Source organism: Theropithecus gelada, chromosome 8 (assembly GCF_003255815.1).
Source record: "Theropithecus gelada isolate Dixy chromosome 8, Tgel_1.0, whole genome shotgun sequence".
In the NCBI taxonomy this organism is placed as follows: Eukaryota; Metazoa; Chordata; class Mammalia; order Primates; family Cercopithecidae; genus Theropithecus; species Theropithecus gelada.
This window is the reverse complement of record NC_037676.1, coordinates 27,518,406-27,532,118: the sequence shown is the minus strand read 5'-3', so window position 1 is coordinate 27,532,118 and position 13,713 is coordinate 27,518,406. Positions and strand designations below refer to the sequence as shown.

General features: G+C 42.2%; 1 protein-coding gene across 4 annotated transcripts in view; it reads left to right on the top strand.

Annotated features, from left to right (window-relative positions):
- Positions 1–13,713, top strand: part of INTS9 (integrator complex subunit 9) — a 123,454-nt gene that overhangs the window by 87,336 nt on the left and 22,405 nt on the right. For all 4 annotated transcript variants that reach the window (XM_025393804.1, XM_025393801.1, XM_025393800.1 and 1 more), the window contains 2 exons: positions 5,335–5,446; positions 7,957–8,137. In XM_025393804.1, the coding sequence (XP_025249589.1) occupies positions 5,335–5,446; positions 7,957–8,137 (293 nt within the window). The remainder of the gene's footprint in view (positions 1–5,334; positions 5,447–7,956; positions 8,138–13,713) is intronic.

The following is a 13,713-nucleotide window of genomic DNA, read 5'->3' as shown; positions in this document are numbered from 1 at the left end:
GATGGAGTTTTGCCCTGTTGCCCAGGCTGGTTTCAAACTCCTTGGCTCAAGTGATCCACCTGCCTCGACCTCCCAAAGTTCTGGGATTATAGGCATGAGCCACCGTGCCCAGCCGAATCAAATTTTTAAGAACTAAGGCAGTTGCTAGGTAGGTTTGTTTTGTTTTTTGTAATGTTTTCTTCCCCCTGAATTTCCCCAAATGTTATGCTGTTTCTGCAGTACTATGCCCTGATCTGGAAGCTCTATTAAACCTAATATATTTGGGGGGCTAGGGCGGCAGGTAAGCTGAGCTACTAATAGTCCATGGATTGGTTGGAGGTAGGTCCCACAAAGCAAGGAGGGGGAGACCAGACAATTTACTGGCTCTCCACCTGTTTCTTTCCATGCTTTCTATCTTATTTGTCTTATCTGGCTGTACAGCTTCTCTCTGCAGAATATTTCCTTCTCTCAGAAATAAAGTATACCATTTATGGTGCATTTGTTTAGTTGTTCATTCATTACCTCCTGTAGTTAGTGATATTTCCTAAACCCCTACTTTGGGGAACAGAGTAAGCTAGGCTATAGGAGAAACATGAAATTTACAGAAGTGGTAATAGTGGGCAAAGATGTGTACATGCAGAACTTTTCTCCAGGGTGCAGGTGATCAGTCAGGTGGATCTGGTGCTTCCATCTCCTCACCTGCCATGACATAATTTGTTTCTCTCTGTCTGGACTGCTACAGGGGCCTTAAAAATGTTCTCTGTTTGCTCTCACCCACCTCCTTTAGCAAAATCTCCTGTAATTGCTGTTACCAGAATGTCATTTGCTGCTTCAGAAGGTTGACTCGTCACTGCCCACTCTGTCAGTGGGCATGATCCTGACCACTTTGGTCCTTTACCAATTGCACTCTCTTTACTCCTTTCTCTAGCCCAGAGTACACTCTCCATCCTGCAGTGGTCATGCTTCCTCTCACCTTCCTGACTCCTACTGCACTCTTTCCCAGTGTGAAATTCTCACGTTTCCTACCAGACCACGTTCTTTTTATTTATTCATCTATTCAGCAAATGTTTCTTTAGCAAATGCTGTATGCCAGGCATTTTGCTAGGCAACAGGGAAACAAAGTTCTTGCCTTCACGGAGCTTCAGAGTCCTGTGAGGGACACAGACAAGTAAATAGTACTTTCAGTTTGGAGTGATCAGTGCTGAGATAGAAAGTATTAGAAGCCCCAGGGCACATGTTAAAGGGACAACTTGGTATTGGGGAAGGGAGAGATGTCTGGGAGATGTTCCAAAGGCAGTGAGTGACCCAGGCTGTTGAAATTGAGTCTTAAGTTCCTTAGCCAAGGAAGAAAAGAAAACTGGAGCAAAACATCATCTGCCAAAAGCCATGTGTTACTGACCTCACCTGGCCTGGTGCAGCTTGCTAGTCTGCATTCCTCTTGGCATCTGTATACTCAGTGCAAACTGAAAATTTGCGTTATACTTTCTGTGGCTTTTTGAAAAATCCTTTTTCTAAAATTATGCATAAATGTTTTCTTCAACTGGATTATAAGCTTCTAGGGACCAGGTCTTCTTCTCATGCCTTGTGCCAAGTGTTCAATCTAAATGAAGCATCAGAGGCCCGATCCCATGGCCACAGCCCTCTTAGGCTTGGGGTTTATGAAAATATTATTCCTCAAGTTTGTGAGAGCAACAGGAGGCAGCCAAATGCCTGGGCAGATGGGATGGGTACCCAGTGAAACCACACCTCCAAGCCAAAGACGGTTTAAAGCCTGAAAGCCAAGCTACAAGTTAAATCTTCGGACTTGGATTGAGAATTTATCTTTCTGTTTGGTGCGCTTTCCCCTGATTGATCCCCACCCTTCACCTATTTTACATATACCTACCCTTTCCTACTTAGTTTTCTACACTGCGATACTCACCTTTTATTGGTGTCTTTGCTTTAACCTTTTTTACATACTAACCAATCAGCATGCACTGTGCATCCTCTGCTTGTAAGACCCCAGACTCAGTCAATAATAGGAGAGAACCACCCAACTGCAGGGATGGGGGACCACCCCCCACATCCCCTCTCTTCTAAGAGCTGTTCCATCGCTCAATAAAATTCTTCTTCACCCTCCTCGCCCTTTAATGTTCAGTGTATTCTCATTCTTCTTGGGCGCTGTACAAGAGCTCGGACACTACTGAACACAGGTATAAGCAGTAACAGGTAAGCTGGGGCACACCAGTGTGGCTGAGTGAGGCCCGAGTGGGGCGTCGCTGGCCAGGGGTCCCCAGCTTGCAAAGTGACCAAAAAGAAGAATCACTTGTGACTTTCAACTTTGTAAGGTATTTTAAGTTGGTACTTGGACAAGATGACTTTTTCTTTGTGTGTGTGTTTGAGCAAAATGTTCCCGTTTGCAGCACTCAAGTGAGTGGTCATTGACACCAGTAATCTATACATTTGCCCTTTGGTGGTGAAATGGAGATGTTTGAGGTGTCAGCTTGCTTTGGAGAGTGTCACTAAAAGCCTTTTAAGCCTGCTTCATCACAGTAGCCCTGGGAATCAACGAGAAATGTCTCTGAGTTAAGGGCTAAAATTACAAACATCCAGTCTGACCTGATCATGAGGTATCTTAAAATGGTTCCCACTCGGCGACATTCGTACTGTAGCACTGCCTCTGTTTCTGTGTTGGCGGTCCTTTAATATTCAGAGGAAGATGCTGATGGCCAAGCTTCAGAGATGTTTGCAGAGTTTGCTCTGTGTTACATGTTTTGTTTTGTTTGAGACGGAGTTTTGCTCTTGTTGCCCAGGCTAGAGTGCAATGGCGTGATCTCAGCTCACTGCAACCTCTACCTCCCGGGTTCAAGCAATTCTCCTGCCTCAGCCTCCCGAGTAGCTGGGATTATAGGCACCCGCCACCACACCTAGTTAATTATTTGTATTTTTAGTAGAGACGGAGTTTCACTATGTTGGCCAGGCTGGTCTCCAGTGCCTGACCTTGTGATCCACCTGCCTCGGCCTCCTAAAGTGCTGGGATTACAGGCATGAGCCACCGAGCCCTGCCTGTGTTACATGTTTTTATCTGGATCGGTAGTTCTTTTGTTTTGTTTGAGAGGGAGACAGTCTTGCAATGCCGGCCAGGCCAAAGCACAGTGGTACACACATAGCTCACTGCAGCCTCAAATGTCTGAGCTCAAGTGTGGATTAGCAGTTCTTCATCTTTTTAGGATCATGGCCCCATTTCACCACCCAGTTAAATTTATGGAAAAGTATACACAGAGGCTGGGCATTGTGGCTCATGACTGTAATCCCAGCACTTTGGGAGACCAAAGCAGGAAGATCGCTTGAGGTCAGGAGTACAAGAGCAGCCTGGCCAACATGGTGAAAATTTTCCCTACTAAAAATACAGAAGTTACCTGGGCTTGGTGGTGAGCACCTGTAATCCCAGCTTCTCAGGAGGCTGAGGCAGGAGATCGCTTGAACCCGGGAGGTGGAGGTTGCAGTGAGCCAAGATGAGAAGAAAAAAGACAAGTATACACAGGCACACACAGAATTGTATATACCATTTCAGAAGGTTCCTGGATCCTCTAAAGTCCCTCATCTCCCTTCAGCCCTCGGGATCATTATTGGTTCATTCTAACAAGGTCCATATAAAATGGTTGCCATTTTAAGCTAACTGCTACCCATTGATGCTTGGTTCCTTTGTCACCATTCTGGTTTCTTTCCAGTTGATACTCGCACATGAGAAATCATCTGAGGCCCCTTACACATCTGCTAAGAATCGCTGTCCTGTACTTACCTTCCTCTCTTCTCTGGAAACAATGGATGCATATGTATTTGTTGGAGAAGTACAAATAGATGAGTTCTGCCCAAGCAGAGAAAACGCTCTTACATACTTGTGTGAATATACTTGTGCAAATAGAAAATAGAAGCTATTCACATATAGCTGTCTTCACCACTGGCCTTTTTCTGTTTTCATATTAAATGTTTTTCAGGTTATAAAGCTGCTTATAACGTAAGACCACAATTATGTTATTTAAAAAATAATGAAGCTCATGTATCCATGCTTATATATAATAGAAGGTGAAAGGAAAATACTCAAGGCACAGCTCCTCGGAGACCACAACGCAGATGTTGAGACTTTGCTATTATTTGGAATTTTATTTATTGCGAAATTGGGTGGGACAGAAAAAAGAGGGATAGGCCTTCATAGTAAACTGTGTTGCTAGCTTTTTTCTTCTGATGATCCACTGGGTATTTTCAATGGAGACGAGGAGAGGATGCATTTCAGATGGAAATCTTTATGAGCTCTCCTGTGAGCTCTCCAGCTTCTTAATCCATGGGCCCTCATTTTGGTTTCTTATTTTAATCCTAATTTATTTAGAAAGGGTAATATTTTTTGAAATGATTGGAAAACAATCAAAATTAAATTCAAGCTGTGGTGAGTAAAAATAAAAACACAGCATCCTAAGAATCACATAGTAGTGTGCCCTGGGAGTTCCTAGTTCACAAGAAGATCATGGATGTTAACCTATGAGACTTACAGAAGTCATCTAAGGGAGATGGGTCAAGAAATAGCCCCATTTTATAGGAAACTCAGCTCAGAGCCATGACTGAGGTCATGAGGCTGGTCATGGAATTGGGAGTAGATTTGACCTTCTAGTTCCCAATCCAGGGTTCTTCATGGCTTCTATGCCACTGGGATTTAGTGTAAATCTCCTTACCTCTTTGAGTCCCAAATTCCATATTCCCATAGTGTATGCTTACTTCCTGTGCTTCAGAGTTAAATTTTAAGAATCAAATTCTATAATGTATGCTTCTCAAAGTGTGATCCCCCAGGCCAGCAATGGCAGCATCTCCTGGGAACATGTGAAAATGCAGATTCTCAGGCCCCATCCCAACCTGCATCTGAAACTCTGGGAGGGACCCAGCAATCCGTGTTTTAGCACACCCTCCAGGGGATTCTGACTCACATGAAGCTTGAGAACCACTGATGACATGTGAGATAGCATTTTGAAACGAAGAAAGCATTACAGAAATACAAGATACCTTGTTTTAATGGAGGTAAAATGTATATATGGTGAAACATAAAGATCTTAAATGTGTAAAACTGAATTTTGATATAATCACTGCCCCAGTGAAGATACAGAACTTGTTCATCCCTGCGTAAAACTTCCTCTTGCCTCCTGCCATCAGTCCCCACCCAACTTAGGCAGCCAATGGTTAAGGACAGACTATTCCTTAGAGAACGTAAGAGAACTCGATGATGGGTTCAACATAGAAAGAGCAATGTCTGTGTTCTCTTATTCTTTCACTATTTGCAGGTAATGCTCCTTTTAAAATTACCAACCATATTTCTGTGTTCTTTTTCAGCCCATGGACCAAGCTTCTCTCAAAAACAGCGATGTTCTTGTCCTGACAGGGCTTACCCAGATCCCCACTGCAAACCCAGATGGCATGGTGGGAGAATTCTGCAGCAACCTAGGTGTGCAACCATCTCTCATCTTATGTTGGATGCTCTATCTTGCATTTATTTTACAATAATAAATATACTGGCCGGGCGCGGTGGCTCAAGCCTGTAATCCCAGCACTTTGGGAGGCCGAGACGAGGTCAGGAGATCCAGACCATCCTGGCTAACATGGTGAAACCCCGTCTCTACTAAAAATACAAAAAACTAGCCGGGCGATGTGGCGGACGCCTGTAGTCCCAGCTTCTCGGGAGGCTGAGGCAGGAGAATGGTGTGAACCCAGGAGGCGGAGCTTGCAGTGAGCTGAGATCCGGCCACTGCACTCCAGCCTGGGCAACAGAGCGAGACTCCGTCTCAAAAAATAATAATAATAAATAATAATAATAATAAATATACTATTTTACAATAATGCGGGAAGGAGTGCTTACAGGGTAGCAGTTGTCAAAGAAGGGAGGCAGTACATCTTTGCAAATAATAGCACAGAAAAGAGTGTTACACTTTGAACTCACAACAGCAATACAGTGAACAGATATATATATATATGTATGTTTGTTTGTTTGTTTGTTTGTTTGTTTTTGAGACAGAGTCTTGCTCTGTCACCCAGGCTGGAGTGCAGTGGCATGATCTTGGCTCACTGCAACCTCCGTCTCCTGGGTTCAAGTGATTCTCCTGCCTCAGCCTTCTGAGTAGCTGGGACTACAGGCATGTGCCACCACACCTGGCTAATTTTTGTATTTTTCATAGAGACAGGATTTCACCATGTTGGCCAGGCTGGTCTGGAACTCCTGACCTCAGGCGATCTGCCCACATTGGCCTTCCAAAATGCTGGGATTTCAGGTGTGAGCCACAGCACCCAGCCAAACAGGTATATTTTTTCCCCACTAATATTTGATTGGTTTTATTCTTTCTTCTTTTGGAGAAAGGCTAAATTAAGAGAGGTATGGGGCATTTTCTACCTGTAAGAAATTTATTTTCCTTCAGATATAACTCACTAAATCTGAGTAGCTGGGACTACAGGTGCACATTACCGTGCCCGGCTAATTTTTGTATTTTTAGTAGAGATGGGACGGGGTTTCACTATGTTGGCCAGGCTGGTCTCGAACTCCTGACCTCATGATCCATCCGCCTCGGCCTCCCAAAGTGCTGGGATTACAGGTGTGAGCCACCGTACCCAGCCTCTTTTTCTCTTCTTACGAGGGCATGAATCCCATCATGGGGCCTGCACCCTTGTGACCTCATCTAAACCTGATCACTTCCCAAAGTCCCTGCCTCTCTGTACCATCACAGTGGGGGTTAGGCCTACAACATAAGAATCTTGTGGGGGACACACACATTCAGTCCATAACAGCTAAGTTAATGAGCTCAGACCTTCAGCTCTAGCAACTTTAAGTGATACTACTTCTGCTCTAGGAAGAAGAAGTGGTCATCTTCTTATATTTACATGGAAGGCACTGTTCTTAGAAATTTCACTTGGCCATGCTAATAAACATAGTCTGTTTTTGCTCTTTGATACTAACCCAAAGGTAATTTATTTTTACCTTAGAAAAATAATTGGACTAATCTCAAATAGTCTTGGTTTGTATGTTTGTTTATAGTCTAGAATCATCTACTCGAAGAACTTTAGGCTTGAAAGGAACCTTACTTCTAATTCAGTCTCCCAAAGTGGGGTCCACTAACCACATTCCTTAAGACCCATGGGATTACTTATTAAAAATGCAAATTTGGGGGCCCTACCTGGTAAGTCAGAATCTCTGGGGAAAGGAGACACCCAGAAGAAAAGTTGCATTTTCAACATATTCTCTGACATTTTCCATACAAACTGAAGCTTGAAAATTACTGATCTCATTCATTCTTTTCGTGTAACGGATGCAGAAACTGAGGTCAGGGAAGGTTGTAGTGGCTTTCCTGTGGTCCTGTGGGTTGGGACAGAGGTAGGATTTGAGCCAGGCTCTTGAGCTATGACCAGTTATGTTGATTTTCTCCACTGTACCCTACTTTAATACCATACTCTAGCAATAGCAAGTCCACTAGCACTCAAGTTACAGCATCTAGGTGAGCCTAAGTACTTAAAGTATAGGGGATTTTCCTGCAGACAAACGTTAATGAAAGAAAATACTACTAACTCCTGCAGACAAATATTACTCAAACAGAAAAACTTGGCCTATTTCCTTATATGTCATTCAGCCACGTTCAGAGACAAATCCAGCAAATTTTTGAGCAGGATCTAAAACAGGAAGGAGCTTGGAGGCTCTGTCCTGAAGCTCTGCTGCCATTGGTAAAAACCCAGACCCCTAATCACATGCTCTATTCCCAGGGACCTAGATTAGACAGTGATGAGAAAATCAGTATCAGCCTATAGCATCCCCTGCTTTGATGTGTTCTTCAAAAGAAGCAGGTTATTAGACAGGCGAGTGAATCATAAAAACAGAAGTTGGTAAACAAGTGCAAATCTTATTTTACAAGTTACAGTCTATAACACTGCCCTCTTGATACGATGTTTTTTCTCCTCTGGCATCCACTTTTCTAGCTCTGACAGTCCGGAATGGAGGAAACGTGTTGGTTCCCTGCTACCCTTCTGGAGTGATCTATGACCTCCTGGAGTGCCTGTATCAGTACATCGACTCAGCTGGGCTCTCCAGCGTCCCCCTCTACTTCATCTCCCCTGTGGCCAACAGTTCACTGGAGTTTTCCCAGATCTTTGCTGAGTGGTATGTCAGTAGTTTTTTTCTATGAATTTTATTTGATTCAGGACATTCAAGCAGTAAGAATAAAAATAATCCTGTTTTTTCTCACATTACTATGGAAATTTCATTTTGTTTTTCTTTCTGTGATAAGATTGCATTATTAAAAGCCAAAACTGTGGCATTGCTAAGTTTAGAATAATAGTTGTCAAAGAGGGAAGCATGTAAGGCAGAGACTTACCTTAGCCCAGCACTTTCAAAATTGGTAACAAAAATCTTATATACTTCTCAAATGTCACCCTCTGCCTGTTACTCAGTGAAATGACATTCTAAAAGTTAAAAAAATTTTTCAAGCCCAAGCTCATGTTGTCTAAAATGTATAGTACCAAATCTGAGAAGAAAAACTAGATTTTTTAAAGTTGCAATAGTATGATATTTGACAAAATTTTATTACATCAGAAAATTGATCAAATCCTAGAGTTGGCAAAATATTAAACAATACGAAGTTAGTGAACCTTTTTAGAGTTATTTAGATGCATGTTTGAATGTAACTTACCTGACCAAAAATAAAGGGAGAAGTGGGAAATAACTTGTACAATATCCCAATGGTGCCTTAGAATGGTGCTTCCCAAACGTTCTGGGACTGTGACACAGGCAGTCTAGGGTGCATTTAATCCTTTTAGTCGTGAGGTAACCAGATAGACACAGCATGTACTGAGTTTCTAATTAAAAAGGAATTTGTGCATCACCTTCTCGTAACATATTCAATTATGCTGCTCCCAACCCTTGCTTTTTTAAAGTACTTTTTTCATTCCCTTCTGTGGTCTTTTTTTCTAAACCCCACCTGTGTTTAGACTCATACAGGCTTCTCTATCCTATGTACAAATTATTCTTCTCTGTAGCGTTTTTTTTCTGTTTGTTTATTTTAAGACGGAGTCTTGCTCTGTCGCCCAGGCTGGAGTACAGTGGCACAATCTTGGCTTACTGTAACCTCTGCCTCCTGGGTTCAAGCAATTCTGTTTCAGCCTCCCGAGTAGCTGGGATTACAGGCACCCGCCACCATGCACGGCTAATTTTTGTATTGTTAGTAGAGACGGGGTTTCACCGTGTTAGTCAGCTCTTCTCAAACTCCTGACCTCAGGTGATCCGCCTGCCTTGGCCTCCCAAAGTGCTGGGATTACAGGCGTGAGCCACTGCGCCCAGCCCTTTGTCACTTTTTAGTGGTACCCAGTGAATTTTATCCTTTGTGAACAGGGTCTCATTTTTCCCAACAGAGGAAGGTCATCTTGAGTAATGAGCAGTCTACCCTCAGTATCACTTGCACATTTCATCAGTGTGCTCTGAATTTCTGCTTCCAGATCCTTAATAAAAATACTGAAGAAGATAACTCCCTGGGCCAGCCCTGTGGGCTTCTGTGCTTGGATCCCAGCAGGGTGTGCACTCTTCAAGTCCAGTTTTCACCCACCACATATGTTTTATGTTGTTGGACTATTTTATTCAACAGAAGTCGAGAATACAAAAATGAGAGGAGGTTGTTTTTGTGTTTCTGGTTTTTAGATATTTGTTAGTTTCTAATATACATGTAATATGTGTTTACCATAGAAAAAAATTTAAATTACAGAAGACAGTAAAAAAAAAAAAACTGACCCCGGCCAGGCACAGTGGCTCACACCTGTGACCCCAGCACTTTGGGAGGCCGAGGCGGGTGGATCACCTGAGGTCAGGAGTTTGAGACCTGCCTGGCCAACATGGCAAAACCCCATCTCTACTAAAATACAAAAATTAGCCGGGCGTGTGGTGGGTGCCTGTAATCCCAGCTACTTGGGACGCTGAGGCAGGAGAATCACTTGAACCTGGGAGGCAGAGGTTGCAGTGAGTCGAGAGCACGACTTTGTACTCCAGCATGGAACAAAGGGAGACTTCATCTCAAAAAAAAAAACTGACCCCATAATCCTGCTATCCAGAAATAACTTACCACTCTTAGCATTCTGATGTATTTCTTTTTCCTTTATCAGTATCTTACTGAATATTTAATTTTGAATCCTGCTTTTAAAAATTAAATATTAGAGGCCAGGCACAGTGGCTCATGCCTGTAATCCCAGCACTTTGGGAAGCTGAGGTGGGTGGATCACGAGGTCAGGAGATTGAGACTATCCTGGCTAACACGGTCAAACCCCATCTCTACTAAAATTACAAAAAATTAGCCAGTTGTGGTGGCGGGCGCCTGTAGTCCCAGCTACTCAGGAGGCTGAGGCAGGAGAATGGTGTGAACCCGGGAGGCGGAGCTTGCAGTGAGCCGAGATCGAGCCACTGCACTCCAGCCTGGGTGACAGAGCAAGACTCCGTCTCAAAAGAAAAAAAAATAAATAAATATTAAAGCATCAAATCTTTAAGAACATAAATTTTACATGACTACATTATTCATCATTTGTACATCATTTGTATATAGTATGATGTAGTTAACTATTTCTTACTACTGGATGGAAGGGCTTTTCCCAATTTTTTTGCTTTTCGTAACAAATGTTCAATTAATATCTCTGTATATATGATGACATCTTTTGCTTTAGGTAAATTACTAAAAGTAGAATTACTGGAACAAAGGGTATAAATAGTTTTTAATGCTTATTATCTGAATCTAAATTGCTTTCCAGAAAGATTTTTCTGTAAATCGTTCTCTTCTTGCCCATTTACTTGTTAGAGGTTTTGTACATCACTCATACATTTATTTGAACTCCTTATATATGTATTAAAGATATATTTAGGTAGACTTTTTTTTCTTATTTTGGCACATTTTTGTCTTTGTTTTTTTTTTCCAATTTTTAAATAATAAACTTACTACTTTGGAATGATTTTAGATTTACAGAGAAGTACACAGATCGTACAGAGGGTTCCTGTATACCTCTTACTTGGTTTCCCCTAATGTTGATGTCTCACGTGACCATGTTCATTCATCCAAATTTTTAAAATAACGTTAGTACCTTTTTTTTTTTTTTTAAAAAAAAGACAGAGTCTTGCTCTTCTCGCCCAGGCTGGAGTGCAATGGCACGATTTCAGCTCACTGCAACTTCCGCCTCCTGGGTTCAAGTGATTCTCCTGCCTCAGCCTCCCAAGTAGCTGGGATTACAGGTGCACACCACCATGCCCAGCTAATTTTTATATTTTTCAGTAGAGACAGGGTTTCACCATGTTGGCCAGACTGGTCTCGAACTCCTGACCAGGTGATCCACCCCCCTTGGCCTCCCAAAGTGCTGGGATTACAGGCGTGAGCCACTATGCCTGGCCTAAATAACATTAGTACATTATTATTAACTCTGATGTTTATTGTGATTGCACCAGTTTCTCAACAATTTTTTTTTTTTTTTTTTCTGTTCAGGATCCAATCCAGGGTCCCACATTGCATTTAGGCCTTTGGTTTTTTGTTTGTTTTTTTGCAGTAAGTTTTTTTAGTTTTTTATACTGATTATTTTAGTCTCTTTTGCAGTTTCTTCTGTTGATATTATCTTTAGAAAATTCTTGCCTGATAGGTGTCACTTGGCTAAACATACTTTCTTTCAGTTTTATTGTGGCTTCTTACTTTCTTTTTTTATATCATCCCTTAACTATTTTATCTGGAATGTGTTTTAGTATAGAGTATGAAGAGAAGCATTAACTTTGTTTTTTTCCCAAATAGTCATGTAGTTACCTGTCCAAGTACTATTTACTGAATAATGTTAACTTTTTCAACTGACTTGTATTAATGTTATATGCCAGACTTTCATATGTACTAGATTTTGTTTCTAGACTACCCTGATTGAGTGATCCATTCATTCTTTGGCCAATATACTGCCAATATATTTTAATAACTGCAGCCTCACTTATAATTGTACTCAGTGGTAAAGTACATTTCTCTATTATTTCTCTTCGTCAGAATTATTGGAGCTATTTTTGCTTACTTATTTTTGTATAAGAATTGTAGAATCACTTTGCCAGTTTTCAGAATATTTTTTTGAGTCCACAAAACCTATAAATTACAAATCAGCATCTTTGCAGTAGTTTTCCCATGCTGAGACATGAGACGTGTCTCTGTCTTTTAAGCCTTTCAAATATTCCTCCCATAGACTCCTAAACTCAGAGATCATATTATTCTTGTTTCCATCTATAGTTTTATTTAGTTCATTCCATAAACCTTTAAGTGCCAAAGCACTGAGGATACAAAGAGGTCCCTGACTTGAGGAATGTGTACCATGAAGGAAGAGGCAGCTATGTAAACCTCTTACCACTTGGAAATAATCTGATGGAGATATATACACACATCCCCACGCACACACCTAGGTATATGTTTATGGTATTCAGAGAAGGGGTGGTGACCCCATTTGGGGGTTTAAGAAAGGCATTCTGGAAGGAGGTGCTCCTGAAGAATGACCAAGAATCAGCCAGACAGAAACCCTACTTAAGGATGAGCTGGGTGGGCTGCTGGGGGGTGATAGTGTGGGTCAAGAGGATAACACAGGCCAATACATAGATGGGAGGTTTGAATGGTTTGGTTCGTTCAGAGAACTATCCATAGTTCTTTATTGTTTCAGTATGAAGTTCAGGGTGGGGAGTGGCAGGGTACGAGGCTGGAGGGATCCTGTCCATGGTAGGGATTCATTGGAGGATTTTAAGCAGGAAATGAACATGATTATATGTGCATTTTATATAGAGCCTTCTGCATTTATGTGAAGTTTGTTGGGGGTGGTGGGAGTGGGTGAAACTGAAGTATAAGACAATAGTCTTTCAGAGGCTGAGGGACAGAAGACTCCAGTCTCTACCATCCTGGAGGAAAGGAAAGCAGGAACCGATTTGAGAGGCGATTAGGAAATACAACGGGCAGTACTTACTGGTTACTTGACACAGAAATGGTAGCAATCGAGATTGACACTGCAGTTTCTAGTGTGGTAGATCGTGTTGACCCCAAACAAAATAGATTCTATAAAGGAAGGGTAGGTGCATACAGCAAGGATGGTTAGCTTAGTTTGGTTTTGTCCCTGAGGGCATTCACGGTGCCTGAGGCAGGGGACGTGCAGGTGAAACTTGTCCAGTTCAAAGATCTGAGAAGCCCAGGCTGGAGTCACAGGTTGGGTGTCCTCAGCATTGAGGTAGTTGTGAGTGGCTGGGATTGCCACAAGAATGAATGGGATTGCCTGGGGAGAGGATTTCAGGTTAGAAGAACAGGCAGTGGGAAAAGGATGGACTTAAGTAATGCCTGCATTTTGGGGGTCGGTAGAGAACAAATATTTAGGAAAAGTGTGAAGACAAATAGTTAAAGAAGTAGAAAGAGGCCAGTCAGGATGGCTCACACCTATAACCCCAGCACTTTAGGAGGCCAAGACGGGAAGATTGCTCGAGACCAGGAATTCAAGATCAGCCTGAGCAACATAGCAAGACCTCATTTCCACAAAAGATTAAAATATTAGCAGGGCATGGTGGTGCATGTCCGTAGTTCCAGCTACTCAGAAAGTTGAGGCAGGGGAATCTGAGCCTGGGAGATTTCTCTGTATTTCTGTTTCACTGTGCTGTTCTCTTTCATGCAGCCTTGCTGAAAAGCACCCTTTCTCCCTAAATAAGGAACTCAGTTACCAAAA